Below are 20,083 nucleotides of genomic sequence, written 5' to 3' on the forward strand. Positions count from 1 at the left end.
GGATACAGATTGAATTGAAAAGGTTTAAAAATATTCTACATTATGGTTGAACTTGGAATTCTGTATACTGAGTATGTATGCTAGCAGTTGATTGTTCTGTGTAGCTCTCCCATTAAAGAAGAGAGTATGCCCCAACTGGCATTCCTGTCAGTCACGACTGTGTGACACCACAGGCAGCAGAGGCTTCCCTAGATGTTGCTGGGAATGAATGGGCTTCCAGACCTCTTAGCAGTTGCTTAAGTGGGAGGTGGTAGGGAGGGGCTGTGTTAAAGCTTATAATGAAAGGTCTCAACCTGAATTGTCATGCAAAAAATTTATTTTTTTTGCTGGATACTTGCCATAACCTGGTAGGATTTCTTTTTAGTTTTCACTTTTATTGGAATAGGCATTCTGTTGGAGAAAATTAGATCCTTTTAGTGGTAGCTAGGCATTGCATATATGTATGCCCTAGTCCCTATGACTCTGTACTTAATAGATTATTTGTCAGTAATGAACCAGCATTTGGCCCATGTGCTGTTTTTTCCTGATCCTCTCATCTCTCTCCACAAAGTGATTATGGATTCTTCCTGGAAGGTTTCTCAGGTCTCTAACCAACCAGCCCGTTTGTTGGCCTTCAGCAAAGTAGATGTTAGTTTTTGTGTACTTTATAGTGTATAAAATTATTCCTGCAACAGGTATTAAAACCTGAGATTTAAAATCCTTTCCATTGGTGTTAACATACATTATTTATTTATTTATTTTATTTATTTATTTTTTTGAGATGGAGTCTCGCTTTGTTGCCCAGGCTGGAGTGCAGTGGTGTGATCTCGGCTCACTGCAAGCTCCTCCTCTCGGCTTCACGCCATTCTCCTGCCTCAGCCTCCCAGGTAGCTGGGACTACAGGTGCCCACCACCACTCCCAGCTAATTTTTTTGTATTTTTTAATAGAGACGGGGTTTCACTGTGTTAGCCAGGATGGTTTTGATCTCCTGACCTCGTGATCCGCCCGCCTTGGCCTCCCAAAGTGCTGGGATTACAGGAGTGAGCCACTGCGCCCGGCCAACATACTTTATTTTTTAAAAGGCCCTTAAATCGAGAAGTGTTTCTTATATACTGTATTTCATGAATTCTAGTAACTGCCCCTTCCCTACTTAGTATCTCTGAAATTGGGAAACATTTTACAAGTAATCATGTCCTTAAAAAGTCATCAGCCAGTCAGCGGTCATGGCATATTTGTCATTGTTTGTGCTTATGTGAATTTGGTTGTTTTTCCTTGTGGCTTAACTGGATTATTGCACCCTTAACCTTTTGAACAACAAACCATTTAAGGACCATTTGAGGATAGGATAGAAGCCAAGTTTTTGTCGTAAAACATTTTTTTGACGTCTTTTGGTAAAATCAATAAATTAACTTCATCAGCATTTGCAGAATTGGTGTTGGCAGCTTGGAAGAAAATCATGGGAAGAAAACTCTGGAAATAGTGTGCAATGCTATTTTAGATGTTCCATTATTTGTAAGGGGAAGTTCACAGCATCAGCTATTAATATATAATATTCTTGACACAATGTTCAATCTGAATCTAATCATGAGGAAACAATCAGATAAATCCAGGTTGTAAGATTTTTTATAAGATACCTGGATTTAAAAAATAATTTCTATGTTTTGAAAGGAAAAAAGGGTCAGCATTGGGAGTGTGTTCTGTATTTAAGGATATGAAATAGAAATATGACTGTTAACAGCTGTGAACAATCTTTGATTAGATCTTAGATCATATGGAATAAAATAAAACATATGTAAAGAGGTTTTTTTTTCCTTTGAGACAGAGTCTCGCTTTGTCGCCCAGGCTGGAGTACAGTGGCACTATCTCGGCTCACTGCAACCTCTGCCTCCTGGGTTCAAGTGATTCTCATGCCTCAGCCTGCCGAATAGCTGGGGCATGCCACCACTCCTGGCTACTTTTTGTATTTTTAGTAGAGATGGGGTTTCACCATGCTGGCCAGGCTGGTCTTGAACTCCTGACCTTAAGCCATCCACCTGCCTGGGCCTCCCAAACTGCTGGGATTACAGATGTGAACCACCATGACCAGCCACATGTTTTGTATTTTTTTTTTTTTTGGAAGTTGGAGAAATTTGGGTATAGGTTTGGATTAGAGATGAGTTAAAAGTTATAAAAGACAAATATGGTGTGACAGATGTGACATTTCTAGAAGGAATGGGAGGAGAGTTATGGAAACAAAATGGTAGAAACAAAATGTTAGAAAACTTTAAAAAATGCACATGAGACCCTTGTTTTGTTATCTAAGTGGGGTTATTAGACTGTTATCAGTCCCAGCAACTCAGGAGGCTGAGGTGGGAGGATCAGTTGAACCCAGGAGATCAAGGCTGCAGTGAGCTATTATCGTGCCACTGCACTCCAGCCTTGGGTACAGAGAAAGACGCTGTCTTTAAAATTAAAAAATGGGCAAAATATTTGAACATTTTATCAATGAAGAAATGGATGCTACACAAGCACTTGAAAACATTATGATTTGATAGCAAAATGAAAATTAAAACCATAATGAGATATCACTGTATACCTACTAGAATATTTAAAATTAAAAAGACTGACCATACCAAGTGTTGACAAGGATGTGGAACACTAGAATTTTCATAAGTTTCCAGTGAGAATGCCAAATAATATTGTTTCTGTTTCTTTGTAAAATAGTTTGGTAGTTTCTTCTTCTTTTCTTTTCTTTTTTCTTTTTTAAAGGAGACAGTGTCTTGTTCTGTTGCTTAGGCTTGGAGTGTAGTGATGCAATCACAGCTCACTGCAGCCTCAACCTCCCTGGCCCAACTGATCCTCCCGCCTCAAGCTCCCAAGTAGCTGGGACCACAGGCACAAGCCACCAGGCCTATCTGATTTTTTATTTTTGTAGAGACAGGGTCTCACTGTGTTGCTCAGGCTGGTCTGGAACTCCTGAGCTTAAGCAGTCCTCTCGCCTTGACCTCCCAAAATGCTGAGATTACAGTCATAAGCCACCATGCCCAACTGGTAGTTTCTTACAATGTTAAATATACACTTAACTTACCATGTGACTCAGCAGTCGTATCTTTAGGTATTACCCAAAAGAAATGAAAACATACCTCCACATAAGACCTTCTACTCAAATATTCATAGTAGCCCAGAACTGGAAACAACCCAAATGTCCATCAGCTGATAAATGGAGAAACAAATGATGATACATCCATACAATAGAATACGACTTAGCAGTAACGAGGATGAATCTTAAGGGCATTCTGCTAAGTGGAAGAAGCCAGATACAGAAGACTGTAGCTTTCAGTTCTATTTATATGAAATTCTAGAAAAGGCAAAACTGTTGTGACAGAAGGGAAGTCAGTGGTTTCCAGGGTCCAGAGGATGGTGAGGGAGTTATGAGGGAAATGTTCTTTATCATGGTGGTTATACTACTGTACCCATTTATCAAAGCACGTTGAATTGTACACTGAAAATTTTAAAATTTTAATATATGCATTTCGTACTTAATATTAATGCTGACTTCCCTTCCTCATCCAAGAAAAAAACGATCCATAGCATCCTACAAAAGTCGCTAGTGACTTTTTGGTTTGTTTTTAACTTTTTAATATTGTTATGAAGTCTTAAATGTAAACATTTTGTGTGTTTCATTCCATTGCAGTTATGAGCCTCATTGATCCTTACATTGAGTCCTTTTGACATGACCCTAGAAAATTCCTCGGTGGCTTTTTTGTTTTGTTGTTTATTTATTAAAATTGACATATAAAAATTGTGTATATTTGTGGTGTACAATATTTTTTGAAATGTTCATACATTGTGTAATGTCTAAGTTAAGCTAATTAACATACATTGCCTCACATACTTTCTTTTTGTGGTGAGAACCTTAAAATTTACTCTCAGCAATTTTTTTTTTTTTTTTTTGAGACAGAGTCTCGCTCTGTCACCCAGGCTGGAGTGCAGTGGCGCAATCTCGGCTCGCTGCAAGCTCTGCCTCCCAGGTTCACGCCATTCTCCTGCCTCAGCCTCTCCGAGTAGCTGGGACTACAGGCGCCCGCCACCACGCCCGGCTAATTTTTTGTATTTTTAGTAGAGACGGGGTTTCACCGTGGTCTCGATCTCCTGACCTCGTGATCTGCCCGCCTCAGCCTCCCAAAGTGCTGGGATTACAAGCGTGAGCCACCACGCCCAGCCAACAATTTTTAAGTATAGAATATGTTATTGTTAACTATAGCCACCAAATTGTAACCAGGTACCTTTTGATATACGGCCTGTTTTAGGTGCATCACTATACTGATAATAGGTGGTGCTCCATGGCTACTAGATAGTCTTTATTCTTAGATCTTTTCATTGGACAGAGCTGGGATATTAAGATATGATATGATAAATTACATTTTAGGTTTAAACTGGTGTTTTTGAGATGGAATCTCACTGTCGCCTAGGTTGGAGTGCAGTGGTGCGATCTGGGCTCACTGCAAGCTCTGTCTCCCAGGTTCACGCCATTCTCCTGCCTCAGCCTCCCGAGTAGCTGGGACTACAGGTGCCTGCCACCACACCCGGCTACTTTTTTGTATTTTTAGTAGAGATGGGGTTTCACTGTGGTCTCGATCTCCTGACCTTGTAATCCACCCGCCTTGGTCTCCCAAAGTGCTGGGATTACAGGTGTGAGCCACCGTGCCCGGCTAAACTGGTGCTTTTAGTTTAAATCTAGAACTATAGGATTCTTTCTTAACCTGGCTTTTCTTATGTCAAAATCTATTTTGAACCATGCCCCAACTCTCAGTTCTCAATGACATAATTAATGATTTGCTATATCCCACCCTATGCAAATAACAGTATCAGGGTAATAATTTCGGTACTAACACCAGCAATAAAGAGACTAAAAACAATTTCAGTTTCTCCTTCCCCTCTTTCAATTACTTTTATTCTAATGGTAAATCCTATTAAGAATGTACAATCGAATTACTGTGCTTTGAAGCCACCTGTAGAGTGGTTTCTCTCTGGTTAAGGCCACTAATTGGATGCACAGTTAGGCTCATTTGATTAATACACCTTTACTTTGGGGTAATTCCTTTTTAATTTAAATTTTATTTTATAATTGTGTGAATTATTTACAGGCATGCTTCTCTTTATTGTGCTTTGCTTTATTGCGCTTTGCAGACTGCGTGTTTTACAAATTGAAGGTTTCTGGCAACCTTGCATCGAGCAAGTCTGTTGGTGCTGTTTTCTAAGGGCATGTGCTTACTTTGTATGTCTCTGTCATATTTTGGTAATTCTTAAAATATTTCAAACCTTTTTATTATTACTGTATCTGTTATGGTGATATTTGATGTTACTACTGTAATCGTTTTAGGGCATCACAAACTGCACTCATGTGAGATGGTGAACTTAGTAATTGTTGTATGTTCTGACTGTACCACCAACTGACGATTCCTTCTGTCTCTTCCTCTCTTTGGGCCTCCCTATTGCCTGAGATGCAAAAATATTGAAATTGGGCCAATTCATAATCCTATGTTGGCCTCTAAGTGTTCAAGTGAAAGAATTGTGTGTTTCTCATTTAAAATCAAAAACTACTAATGGGAGCTTAGCAAGGAAGGCAAGTCAAAAGCTGAGATAGGCCAAACGTTAAGCCTCTTGCTCCAAACATTAGCTAAGTTGTGAATGCAAAGGAAAAGTTCTTGAAGGACATTAAAAGGGCTAGTCCACTGAACACATGAATCATAAGAAAGAGAAAAGCCGGCCGGGTGCAGTAGCTCATGCCTGTAATCCCAGCACTTTGGGAGGCTGAGGCAGGTGGAATCACAAGGGTCAGGAGTTCAAGACCAGCCTGGCCAGCATGACAAAACCCCGTCTCTAACTAAAAATACAAAAAATAGCCGGGCATGGTGGCTTATGCCTGTAGTCCTAGCTACTTGGGAAGCTGAGGCAGGAGAATTGCTTGAACCCAGCAGGCAGAGTTTGCAGTGAGCCGAGATCACTCCATTGCACTCCAGCCTGGGTGACAGAGCGAGACTCCATCTCCAAAAAAAAAAAAAAAAGAAAGTGAAAAGCCTTATTGCTGATAGGGAGAAAGTTTTAGTGGTCTGGATAGAACGTCAAACCAGGCTGGGCGCGGTGGCTCACGCGTGTAATCCCTGCACTTTGGGAGGCCGAGGTGGATGGATCACAAGGTCAGGCGATCGAGACCATCCTGGCTAACATGGTGAAACCCCATCTCTACTAAAAATACAAAAAATTATCCGGGTGTGGTGGCAGGCGCCTATAGTCCCAGCTGCTTGGGAGGCTGAGGCAGGAGAATGGCATGAACCTGGGAGGTGGAGCATGTGGTGAGCCGAGATCGCGCCACTGCACTCCAGCCTGGGTGACAGAGCGAGACTCTGTCTCAAAAGAAAAAAAAAAAGAAGGTCAAATCAGGCTGGGCACGGTGGCTGACGCCTGTAATCCTTTCACTTTGGGAGGCCGAGGCTGGTGGATCATGAGGTCAGGAGATCGAGACCAGCCTGGACAACATGATGAAATCCTGTCTCTACTAAAAATACAAAAATTAGCCGGGCGTGGTGGCTCCGTGCCTGTAGTCCCAGCTACTTGGGAGGCTGAGGCAGGAGAATCTCTTGAACCCGGGAGGTGGAAGTTGCAGTGAGCCAAGATTGTGCCAGTACACTCCAGCCTGAGCAACAGAGTGAGACTCCGTCTCAAAAAAAAAAAAAAAAAAGTCAAACTAGCCACAATATTCCCTTAAGCCAAAGCCTAATTCAGAACAAGGCCCTAACTCTGTTCAGTTCTGTGAAGGCTGAGAGAGGTGAGGTGAGAAAGCTATAGAAGAAAAGTTGGAAGCCAGCTGGTTCATGAGCTTTAAGGAAAGCGGCCATCTCTGTAACGTGAAAGTGCAAGGTAAAGCAGCAAGTGCTGATGTAGAAGCTGCAGCAAGTTACCCAGAAGATCTAGCTAAGATTATCGAAGGTTGCTACACTTAATAACATTTTCCATGTAGACGAAACAGTCTTCTATTGGGAGAAGGTGCCATCTAGGGCTTTTACAGGGAGAGAGGAGAAGCCCATGCCTGGCCTTCAAAGACAGGCTGACTCTCTTGTTAGGGGCTACTGTAGCTGGTGACTTTAAGTTGAAGCCAGTGCTCATTTGCCATTCTGAAAATCCTAGGGCCCTTTAGAATTATGCTAAATCTGCTCTGCTTGTGCTCTTTAACCAGAACAACCAAGCCTGGATGACAGCATATCTGTTTACAGCATGGTTTATGGAATCTTTTAAGCCAACTGTTGAGACCTGCTCAGATAAAAAGATTCCATTCAAAATATTACTGCTCGTTGACAGTGCACCTAGTCATCTAAGAGCTCTGATGGTGATGTATAAGGAGATTAATGTTGTCTTCATGCCTGCTAACACATACTTATTTTGCAGCCCCATAGAGTAATTTTGACTTTCTAATCTTACTATTTAAGAAACACATTTCGTAAGGCTATAGCTGCCTTAGATAGTGATTCCTCTGATGAACTTGGGAAAAGTAAATTGAAAACTTTGTGGAAAGGATTCACCATTCTGGATGCCATTAGGAACATTATTAATTCACGGGAGGAGGTCAGAATATCAACATTAACAGGATTTTGGAGGAAGTTGATTCCAACCCTCATGGATGATGCTGAGGGGTTCAAGACTTCAGTGGAGGAAGTAACTGCAGATATGGTGGGAACAGCAAGAGAACTAACGAGAATTAGAATTGGAGCCCGAAGAAGTGGCTGCAATCTCACAAGAAAACTTGAATGGATGAGTTGTGCCTTTTAGGTGAACAAAGGAAATAATTTCTTGAGATGGAATCTACTCCTGCTGAAGACGCTGTGAACCTTGTTGAAATGACAACAAAGGATTTGGAATATTACATAAACTTAGTTGATAAAGCATCGGTAGGGCTTGAAAGGATTGACTCATTAAAATTTTATTTTATTTATTTATTTTTTTTGAGACAGAGTTTTGCTCTTGTTGCCCAGGTTGGAGTACGGTGGCATGATCTCAGCTCACCACCACCTATGGCTCCTGGGCTCAAGTGATTCTTCTGCCTCAGCCTCCCAAGTAGCTGGGATTACAGGCACATACCACCATGCCAAGCTATTTTTTGTATTTTTGGTAGAAATAGGGTTTCACCATGTTGACCAGGCTGGTCTCGAACTCCTGACTTCAGGTAATCCTCCCGCCTTGTCATCCCAAAGTGCTGGGATTACAGGCGTGAGCCACGGCACCCGGCCAAAAAAAAATTTTTTTTTCAGAGACAGGGTCTCACTGTGTTGCCCGGGCTGTCCTCAAACTCTTGGGCTTAAGCAATTCTCCTGCTTCAGTCTCCCAACTGGCCAGGATTACAGGTACAAGCCGCCACTATACCCAGGCTTGATTTCAGTTTTGAAAAAAGTTCTCCTGAGGATAAAATGCTATCAAATATTGTGTGCCATAGAGAAATCTTGTTAAAACAAAAGTCAATAGATGTAGCAAATTTCATTGTGGTCTTATTTTAAGAAATTGCCTCAGCTACCCCAACCTTCAAAAATCCCACCCTGATCAGTCAGCAGCCATCAACATGGAGGCAAAGCCCTCCACCAGCACACAAACATCAGGACTCTGTGAAGGCTCTGAAGATGGTTAGCATTCTTTTTTAAGCAATAAAGTATTTTTAATTAAGGCATGTACCTAGTTTTTTTTAGACATAGTACTATCGCACATTTAATAGACTACAGCATAATATAAACATAACCTTTATATATACACTGTCTCTAGCCAAAACCACAGTATCTTTGCAGTGTGCCTGTATGTAGGTCCAAAGAGAAATCTGTGAAACAAGATATGCTTAAGGGAGTCTACTATCCACGTTTTCTCTATCCTATTTATTACCTCTCCTCCTGTATGTAATTTTTTTTTTATGTCAAGGGTTGTTTTTCCTTTAAAAAAATAAGCATTTATTTTCATATTTCCCTCTGTTAAGAAGTAGCATATTATACACATTTTTTCCCACATTTTTTTTTCACCTTAGCAATATTCTGGAGATCATGGAGTCATAGTAACAGAGATATTCCTTGAATTCCTTGTCCTTATTACGGCAGTATAATACTCTATTGTGTGGAGATATCATAGCTTATTCAGACAGTCCCTTATTGATAGTTAATGTGGGTTGTTTCCAGTCTTCTGCTATTATAGATAGTGCTGCAGTGAATAACTGTGTACATATCTTTTTGTATTTTTGACAGTGATTTTTTGAGATACATTCCTAAAAGTGAGTTTACTGGGTCAGAAAGTAAATCTATGTGTAATATTGCTGGATATCACTTACCAGTGCATCAGAGTTTTTTCTAACAGCTTTGCTGAGTGTCTTATCAGACTTTTGTATATTTGTCATTTGAGTGAGTGAGAAATAGTATCTCATATTGGTTTGCACTTGCATTTCTTTCCTATAATGAGTGAGGTTGGACATCTTTTCAGTGGTTAAGAGTGGTTCCATTGCTCTTTTGGTGAGCTTTCTGTTAGATCTCTGTTCCATTTTTTTTCTGTGTAGAACTGGAAGGGACGTGAGACCATTTTGTTTAGTCTCTGAGTTCATGACACTGATACCTGGAGAAATAAATGATTTTCCTGAAGTTGTAGGTAGCTAGCATAGCCTTTTTTTTTTTTTCATTTTTAGATTATATGTTAGTGATATTTACTCTTTGTGGTATAAGTTGTTGATTCCCCTTCTTACCCACATACAGTTTGTCACCTTTTAACTTTGCTCCTCTTTGAGGAGTTCTTGCCTTCTGACTGAATTATCTGTAGGAGTTTCGGAAGAAGGGGTGGGTAAGGAATTGGAGCACATAAGATTCACAGTAGTTTTTGTGGGGCATGATAGGCTTGAATCATCATAGATAACAAGGAAGTTGGATTTCTGATGGTGGTTAGTGGACACAGGAATATAAGGCAGATTGGATTTAGTCCATTTCATTGTAAGTGGATTGGGAGCTTGAGGCTGACAGTAAAGTCCTTATGATGTATTGCAGTGAATTGGTGATGGAAAGGGTCTAGGCAAGGAGAACCAATTGGTGCAGTGTGTCTCTGATACTGTGACTACAGTTAGTGGCCCCTTTAGTGGATGAGCTACTCAGGAGAGAGTGGTTCCCAGCTGGCACATAGGGATTTCTGCCATGGCTTAATTCAGTAGTATCCTGAGACTATCATATTGGTACAGTGAGTTTTTTTTAATTGAATTTCTCTATTAAAATAATATAACTTTGCCTTTCTATAGAATATATATTTAATGAATGTTAATCTAAATAAGTATTTGTTGTTTTTCTTCTTATTTTAGGCTACAGACAAGAGAAAAGCTTTAGAAGAGACCAAAGCCTATACAACCCAATCTCTAGCTAGTGTTGCTTATCAAATAAATGCATTGGCCAACAATGTACTCCAGTTGCTGGATATCCAAGCCTCTCAGCTTCGGAGAATGGAGTCTTCCATCAATCATATCTCACAGGTAACAGCTTTTAAATTGCTTTAAATTCAATTTAATTAAACTGCAGCATATGCCAAAGAAGTAAATAGCCTGCATGTATGGATTTCTGACTCATCTTACTGGTGATAATCATTAACACTGTTTTAGTTTGGTAAACCTGCTGTTTTTCTTTTAGTCCTTTTTTATCATGATAAAGTAAACATAAAATTGACCATTTTAACCATTTTTAAGTGTATAATTCAGTAGCATTAAGTACATTCACATTGTACAACTGTCACCACTGTCCTACTCTTAAGAGCTTTTCTGACATAAAGTTATTTGTACATAAAGAACAGAATTTTTATAAGTTTTGACACACATGTATACCCATGTGACCATCAACACATTCAAGATAATGAACCATCCCCTCTCCCCCTGCCAAATTTCTTCATTCTTCTACGTAATCCCTTCCTCCTGTCCCTTGTCCTTAGGGTTTCTGTCCCTAGAGATTAAGTTTACATTTTCTAAATTTTTATATAAATGGAATCATACAGTATTTACTATTTTTTTTTTTTGGTCTGGCATGTTTTACTATGCATAATTATTTTGAGATTCATTCATGTTTTTGCATGTAAAAGTAGTTCACTCTTTTATTGCTGAGTAGTTTCTATTGTTACACATTTTGTTTATGTGTTCACATGTTGATGGAAATCTCGGTTGTTTTTAGGTTTTGGCTATTACAAATCCTTTGAAAACATTTGTATGCAAATCTTTGTGTGATCATATGCTTTTATTTCTTTTGGGTAAATACCTCTGTGCGGAATGGAGAGGTCATGTGGTAGGTGTCTGTTTCACTTTAGAAGAACCTACCAATTGTTTTTCAAAGTGGTTATACCACTTAGTCTTAGTTTGCTGAGTGTTCTTACCAGGAATGGGTGATGAATTTTATCAAATGCTTCTTTGCATTTGTTGAAATGATCATATATATGTGTGTGTATGTATATATGTATGTCTATTAATATGTCTATTAATATGGTGAATTACATTGGTTTGTGTGCATATTAGGAATTTTTGCTTCTGTACTCTTGAGTGCTGTTGGGCTGTGGTTTTCTTGTAATGCCTTTGTCTGGTTTTGGTGTCAGTGTAATGCTGGTTTTATTGACTGTAAGGGACAGTATTCCATCTGGACCTGGAGTATTCTTGGTGAAAAGGATTTTAACTACATATTTAATTTCCTTTGTGGATACAAGCCTATTCTGTTTATTTGTTTTTCCTTGAGTGAGCTTTTTGTCTTTCTAGGAATTTAGCTATTTCACCTAAATTGACAGATTTATTTGCATAAAAATTTATAATAATCCTCCCGATTTTTTTTTTTTTTTTTTTTTTTTTGAGACAAGAGTCTTGCTCTGTTGCCCAGGCTGGAGTGCAATGGCGTGATCTTGGCTCTCTGCATCCTTCACCTCCTGGGTTCAAGCAATTCTCCTGCCTCAGCATCCCAAGTAGCTAGGATTACAGGCGCTCACCACCACGCCCGGCTAATTTTTTATATTTTTAGTAGAGACGAGGTTTTGCCATGTTGGCCAGGCTGGTCTTGAATTCCTGACCTCAAGTGATCCACCCACCTTGGCCTCCCAAAGTGTTGGGATTACAGGCTTGAGCCATGGCACCCTGCCTAATCTCTTATTTTAAAAATATGTGTAGAATCTATAATAATTTCACATTGCTCATTCTTCATATTGGTAATTGGTGTCATCTTTCTTTTTTAAACTTATCATTATGGCTAGTTTACCAACTTTATCGATATTAAAAAACATCTTTGGCCTGATTTTCTATTTTTTTGTTTTCTGTTGCATTGATTTCCATTCTGATCTTTATTATTTCTTTTTCTTTTCCTTACCTTGGGATTGATTTGCTCTTATTTTATACTTTTTTTTTTTTTTTTTTTTTTTAGATGGAGTCTTGCTCTGATGCCCAGGCTGGAGTGCAGTGGCATGATCTCGGCTCACTGCAACCTCCATCTTCCGGGTTCAAGCCTTTCTTGTGCCTTACCTTTCTGAGTGAATAGCTGGGATTACAGGTGCACCCCACCATGCCCAGCTAACTTTTTTGTATTTTTAGTAGAGACAGGGTTTCACCATCTTAGTCAGGCTGGTCTTGAACTCCTGACCTCATGATCCACCCGCCTCGGCCTCCCAATAATACACTATTTAGAGGGACATTTACAGACCTAAACACCTATGTTAGAAAAGATTAAGGGTCTCAAGTAAATTAAATGACCTTGGCTTTCACCTTAATAAAGTATAAAATAAGGCCGGGTGTGGTGGCTCACACCTGCGATCCTAGCACTTTGGGAGGCCAAGGCAGGCAGATCACTTGAGCCCAGGAGTTTGAGACCAGCCTGGCCAACATGGTGAAACCCTGCCTCTACTAAAAATACAAAAAAGTTAGCTGGGCATGGTGGGGTGCACCTGTAATCCCAGCTATTCACTCAGGAGGCTGAGGCGAATCACTTGAACCTGGGAGGCGGAGGTTGCAGTGAGCCGAGATCGCACCACTGTACTCCAGCCTGGGTGACAGAGCGAGACTGTATCTCAAAAAAAAAAAAAGTGCATTAGCTGTATCTCATACATTTAGATATGTTATGCTTTCATTTTTGTTTAGCTGAAGATAATTTCTAAGTTTGCTTTTTTATTTCTTTCTGACCCAGGGGTTATTGGAAATGTGTTGCTTAGTTTGCAAGTATTTTGGGGTTTTGCAAGGATATTTCTGCTGTTGATTTCTAATTTAATTTCTCACTGGTCAGAAAAATACACCTCATTTGATTTTTTTTTTTCATTAAGTAGCTTTCCCCCGCAGCTTTATTGAGGTATAGTTGACATAAAAATCATATATATTTAAGATGTACAATGTGATGTTTCGATATACATATACATTGTGAAATGATTACCACTATCAAACTGATTAGCATATCTATCACCTCACACAGCTACTTTTTTTGTGTGTGGCGAAAGCATTTAAGATCTCCTCTTTTAGCAAATTTCAGGTCTACAACACTATATTATTAACTATAGTCATCATGCTGTACATTAGATCTCCAGAACTTATTCATCCTGCATAGCTGAAACTTTGTACCCTTTGAGCAACAGATCCCCATTTCCCTTACCCCCTAGTCTCTGACAACCACCATTCCATTCTCTGCTTCAGTGAGCTTTGACTTTTTAAATTCCACATCTGAAAAAGGGAGATCATTCAGTGTTTTTCTGTCTGCGCCCAGCTTATTTAACTTACCATAAGGTCCTACAGGTTCATCTGTTGTGTCATGTTGCAAATAACAGAATTTTTTTTTTAAGGCTGAATAATAGGAATCGTAGTCCATTTAAATAAATATATATGTATATCCCCCCCATATTTTCCTATTCATCCATTGATAGACACCTAGATTGATGCTGTGTCTTGGCTATTCTGAATAATACTTTATATGCTTTGAGTCCTTTCATATTTATTAAGAATTGTTATATATCCCAGAATATGCTCTGTCTTGGTAAATGTTTTGTGTGCATTTGAGAAGAATGTGTATTTTTCTGTGGTCAGGTGGAATGTCTATAAATCTCATTAAGTCAAGTTGGTTGATAATATTCAATTCTTCTGTATCTTTACTGATTCTATCTAATTGTTTTATCAATTATTAAGGAAGGTAAATTGAAATCTCCAGCTATGATTCTGAATGTCTGTTTTTCTTTGCATTTTAGTCTTTTTTCTGTTTGGTGTATTTTGAAGTGATATTAGGTACACAAATGCTTTGGCTTGGTAGGTCTACTTGATGAATGGACCCTTTATCTTTGTAAAGACTTTTTATCTTGGGTAGTATTCTTCAGAAATCTGCTTTGTCTGATATGAATACAACCATTCCAGCTTTCCTTTTATCCTCTTTTTCTGCCTCCTTGTGTGTTATTGGAGTGATTTTTTTGGGGGGGTGCTGATTTGCTGTAACACTTTGTTCTGCTTCTCTCTTTTATTATTTCATTCATGTTTGCCTTAGGGCTTCTGGTAAACATCTTTAAACTTTTTAATATCACTTGAAGGTAGACTATGCTATTACTTCAGGAGTATGTTTAAGACTTTGTAATAGTTGATTCCACTTCTCTCCTGTCTTAGGGCTGTTGGTGTCATGCACTTTCTTTTTTCTTTTATTGAGATGGAGTCTTGCTCTGTCACCCAGGCTGAGTACAGTGGCACGATCTCAGCTCACTGCAACCTCTGCCTCCCGCGTGCAAGCAATTCTCTGCCTCAGCCTCCCGAGTGAGCAGCTGGAATTACGGGTGCCCGCCACCACACCTGGCTAATTTTTGTATTTTTAGTAGAGACAGGGTTTCACCATCTTGGCCAGGCTGATCTTGAACCCCTGACCTCGTGATCCACCCACCTCGGTCTCCCAAAGTACTGGGATTACAGGTGTAAGTCACCGCGCCTGGCTTGTGTCACGCATTTTCTTTTTGTGTATGTTTTAAACCCCACAATGCTTTGCTCTTTTTTTTTTTTTTTTTCTGAGACGGGGTCTCGATTTGTTGCCCAGGCTGGAGTGCAGTGGCGTGACCTTGCCTCACTGCAACCTTTGCCCCCGCTTTCCCCCACCCCGCCTTCCCAGTTTCAAGTGATTCTTATGTCTCAGCCTACTGAGTAGCTAGGATTACAGGTGCATGCTGGCTAATTTTTGTATTTTTAGTAGAGACGGGGTTTCACCATGTTGGCCAGGTTGGTTTCAAACTCCTGACCTCAAGTGATCTGCCTACCTCGGCCTCCTAAAGTGCTGGGATTACAGACATAAGCCACTGTGCCTAGCCGTTATTTTTGTTTTGAAAAGCAACCAGCTTTGAATGAGATTTAATATGGGGAAAGTAATTCCTTTATATTTACCCATAGTTATTATTGCTGATCAGAAAATACACATTATATGATTTGAGTCCTTTCAAATTTGTTGGTAATTTTTTTTTTTTTTTTTTTTTTTGAGATGGAGTCTTGCTCTGTCTCCCAAGCTGGAGTGCAGTGGTGCTATCTTGGCTCACTGCAGCCTCTGCCTCCTGGGTTCAAGCCATTCTCCTGCCTCAGCCTCCCGGGTAGCTGGGACTACGGGCATGCGCCAACATGCCCGGCTATTTTTTTTGTAGTTTTAGTAGGGATGGGATTTCACCATGCTGGCCAGGCTGGTCTCAAACTCTTGACCTCAAGTGATCTGCCTGCCTTGGCCTCCCAAAGTGCTGGGATTACAGACATGAGCCACTGCGCCCAGCCGGGAATTGTTTTATAGCCTAGAGTTTTGGTGGTTTTTATTCCCTTGGAATACTTCAGCATGAAGTGTTGCTCTATTCTGCTGGTGATGAGTTCTTTCAGCCTTTGTATATCTAAAAGAGATTTTTGCTTTTTCTCTCTGTTTATTATTGTGGCAGAATATGCATAAGATAAAATTGATCATTCAACCATTTTTAAGTGTACAGTGGCATTAAATACCTTCACATTGTTTTGTAATTATCACCACCATTCATCTCCAAAACTTCTTTCCTTTTTCCAAACTGAAACAGTGTACCTGTTGAGCACTAACTCTCCATCCACAAGTGATCCTCCCACCTCAGCTTCTTGAGTAGCTGGGACTACGGACATGTGCCATTGTGCCCAGCTTATTTTCATGTTTGGTGGTATCCTATTGCCCTTTTAGATTTTAGGACAAAATTGATATAGATTGGAATTTTGCTAAAATAATTTTTTTTGTAGAACAGAATCTAGTATAGAGTGATTCATGCTGGATCTTGAGGACTTGCACAATGTCTGGCAAATGATTGGTTTGCAGTGTTTACTGAATTAAAATAAATCTCTTGGCCGGACATGGTGGCCTGTAATCCCAGCACTTTGGGAGGCCGAGGTGAGTGGATCACTTGAGGTCAGGAGTTTGAGACCAGCCTGGCCAACATGGTGAAACCCCGTCTCTACTAAAAATACAAAAATTAGCCAGGTGTGCTAGCAGGCACCTGTAATCCCACCTACTCCGGAGGCTAAGGCAGGAAAATCGCCTCAACTCGGGAGGCAGAAGTTGCAGTGAGCTGAGATCCCACCAGTGTACCTCAGCCTCGGCGACAGAATAAGACTCCGTCTCACACACACACACACACACACACACACACACACACACACACACACACAAGTCTTTGCAAAATTACTTAGGAAAAATATAATAGAACCTAGTTTTTAGTTGATTCTTATACATGGAGTGTAACCAGAGGATTACTGTACATTTTATGTATGGGCAGTCATTATTTTGCATGGTTATTGGAGATTATAAAAAATGGTGATGCATGCTCAAGGTATACAAAACAATCTTACTAGTCAATGGGTAAAATTATGGTTGTTCTGTGATCTGTAAAATTTTTTGTCAAAACATTAAAATCTCTCTTTTTGTTATAAATGAATAGAGAAATGAAAAAAAAGTTATGCTAATGTTTAGTATACCGTAATATAAAACATTCGAGGTATTGAGAATTAAAGGGTTTTATTTCTTTGTTAAAAAAGTAGTTTGAATAGTGCTTGCCACCTTCTCACCGTATAAGTTGTTACGAAGCACACATTTTTTTCTGTGCCTTGGCAAATTGTCATTCACCTTTCTCTGTGTGGATCAGCTCCTCTCAACATTTTATCCTTTGGATTTTAAATGTTGTGAAATATCTTCTAGAGTTTCTTTAACGTAAAGTTTTTATGGGTATCATTTTATCTGTAGTATCTTCTTACCTTTCTTCTCAGCCACTTTATTCATTTATGTTAATACATTTGCCTTCATGATATTCTTCTGGCTGCATATCTGTAGTCTGAATGGCAGCAATGTCAGCATTCCTGTATGCATTATTTCTGTTTTAATCCCATTTACATTCAATTCGAATTTCACCTCTAGCATGATCACTTTTCATGTCTTTGCTGCAGTTTCATCTTTGTTGGCCAGTTCTCTCTTTGATATCCAGTTTTGTAAAATGTCACAGTGGCTTATCATTTAGGGGACAAGGAAGCAGCACAACTATGTACTTTGTAGTCTGTGGATAAACTTAATATCAGATGTACAGAGACCATTCACCGATAAACTTTGAAACAAAGACACGATTGGTAACCAGTAATGATGCTCATCTGTTACTTATGTGGACTTCAGACCTAGCAGCAAAGTTTCTACTTTGTGTGATTATTTATAGTTCTTGTGGTAACTGAAATTTATTTATTTTTATATTTTTATGAGACAGAATCCTGTTCTGTTGCTCAGGCTGGAGTGCAGTGGCACAGTCATAGTTCACTGCAGCTTTGAACTCCTGGGCTCAAGTGATCCTCCCGCCTCAGCCTCCTGAGTAGCTGGGACCACAGGTGCACACCACCATACCCAGCTAATTTTTTTGGGTGGTAAGGTAGAGATGGGATCTTGCTATGTTGCCCAGGCTGGTCTTAAATTCCTTGCTTCAAGTGATCTTCCCACCTTGGCCTTCCAAAGTGCTGGCACTACAGGTGTGAACCACTGCATCTGAATGTAACTGAAATTTAAATTGTGTAGTTGGAGGACTGGTGTTAACTAAAATATGGTAACTGAAATTCATGCATATCAGAACTGTGCAAAACAACTGCCTATATTTTGTTTCTTCAGTAACAAAACATTTTCAAATTATTTTTCTTCTTTAATTATGAATATTCTCTGTGTTCTGCTGAGCTTACTGAATTCAATTCTCATTCTTTGGAAGATGTCTTAATTCATACAGATGTAGTTATTTCAGTAGATTTAAAAATAAAGCTGTTAATACTATCAGTTGACTTACTGAATCATAAAAAAATTAAGGTGACTAGGTAAATGAAGCTTTTGTAATTCTGTTAATTACATTGAATTACTTGGAACTCTTAAATGCAGCTGAAATCTAATTGGCTAAATTTACTTAAAAACAGGCTTTTTGGGGGGCATTCTTAATTGGGGAAGTAAAAAGAATATTTCCTTGCTCTTCCAAATTGCTGTTTTTAAAAATTGCTTAAGTAAATGCATTGTAGTGAAAGAAATTTTTTTTTAAAATCTCAGCTTTATGAGGGATTTATGTCTGTCATACTTTGCCTGTTGAGTGGTGTGGTTTTAGTTAAAATTCTGCTTTATAATCTCTTAATACAGCATAGATTATGTGCCAATTAGGACATAATCTCAAAATTTAGAATTCAGAGCTTGTTTGAGTTTTCAGTTTCAAAAAATTTTTAAACTAAAAAAGAAAATTCATCTCCAATTCTATTAGGACTTGGATAAACTAAATCTTTAATTATTTCAGGAAAGAGTCCCTTTCCTTTCAGTGTGGAGCTTTTAACTTTCTGTTTGTGTGTTGACATGTTTTAGATTTATAAAGTTTTCTACTTTAACAATTTTATCCCCCATTTTTCCCGTCTTAGATTGTTACCAAATATTAGTAGCTTTCTTTGGTAAAGTAATTACTGAGAAGTCCTTTCTGTAACCAATATTCACTTCTTATTTTGTAAGTTTTTAAAAGATTCTTATAGTGATATTTCTTATGACACAGTAGTCATCTAAAGGTGCCAGTCACTTTTCCTGGAAAATATAGGAAGTAATATCAGGAGACAGTATGCAGCTGTTAAATTCTTTCACGTCACCAACTTTTTCACAATTAAAGTATTTGCTTTGTAGAGTGCTTAGCAATGTCCATTATGATTTCTTTTTTCCATTGGCAATTTTGGGCTTCCCTCAAATCATGGAACTTAGAACTGGAAGGGACATTAGATCATTTGGTTTATTCTCTGATTTTATAGTTCATGACACTGATGCCCAAAAAAAATAAATGATTTGCCTGAAGTTGTAGGTAGCTAGTATAACATTAGAAATCAAAAGATGGGCATCTTGACTCATAGATGATCCACTGATTTTCTCTTCTGTGCTACAATGCCTCCAATTTATAATCAGAATCTTCAAAATTTAGGAACTGGATGAATTGCCCCATCCAGTCTATTTCTACAGTGGGCTCACAAAACCTTATATAACAAACCTTCAAAGTAACTGCATCTTTTAGGGGACTGTTTAGTTTTATATAGGCAAAAACCTAGTTACTGTGGGCACTGGGGAGGTAGGGTGGGTACCTAGAATGGAAACGCTAACTGAGTCAGTGCTCTGGTTTCTCAAATGTTTTGTTAGGATCCTTTTACATCTTAAATTATTGAGGATCCACATGGGCTTTGGATTCATTGGGTAGATCTTCCAGTATTTATCATATCAGATATTCAAACAAATTTAAAAAGTATTTAACTCATTTAACAATAAAAGAAATCCACTGTTAGTACAAATAATATTTTAATGAGAAAAACTGTTATCCAAAACAAATAAATTTATGAGAAGAGTGGCATTGTTTTACATTTCTGAAAATGTCTTTAAAATATTTAGTAGACAATCACTGGGTTCTCATGTCTGCTTCTTCACTCTGTTGTGATTTGTTGTTTGGGTTGAAGTATGTGAAGAAATTTTGCTTCACAAAAATATGTAGTTAGAAAGACAGTATCTTGAGGACTTCAGGAGTCTTTAGATCAGTCAGAGAACTATTGCTTTATGTGGTTATTACAGTTTAGTCCCTATAGATATG

The 20,083-nt window shown here is 38.9% G+C and overlaps 1 protein-coding gene across 17 annotated transcripts in view; it reads left to right on the top strand.

The window, feature by feature from the left end:
• ABI1 (abl interactor 1) overlaps window positions 1-20,083 on the top strand; it is a 119,645-nt gene that overhangs the window by 27,458 nt on the left and 72,104 nt on the right. For all 17 annotated transcript variants that reach the window (XM_032144719.2, XM_032144763.2, XM_032144729.2 and 14 more), the window contains exon 2: window positions 10,323-10,490. In XM_032144719.2, the coding sequence (XP_032000610.1) occupies window positions 10,323-10,490 (168 nt within the window). The remainder of the gene's footprint in view (window positions 1-10,322; window positions 10,491-20,083) is intronic.

The sequence above is a fragment of the Hylobates moloch genome, unplaced genomic scaffold (genome assembly GCF_009828535.3).
Source record: "Hylobates moloch isolate HMO894 unplaced genomic scaffold, HMol_V3 SCAFFOLD_3, whole genome shotgun sequence".
Lineage (NCBI taxonomy): Eukaryota > Metazoa > Chordata > Mammalia > Primates > Hylobatidae > Hylobates > Hylobates moloch.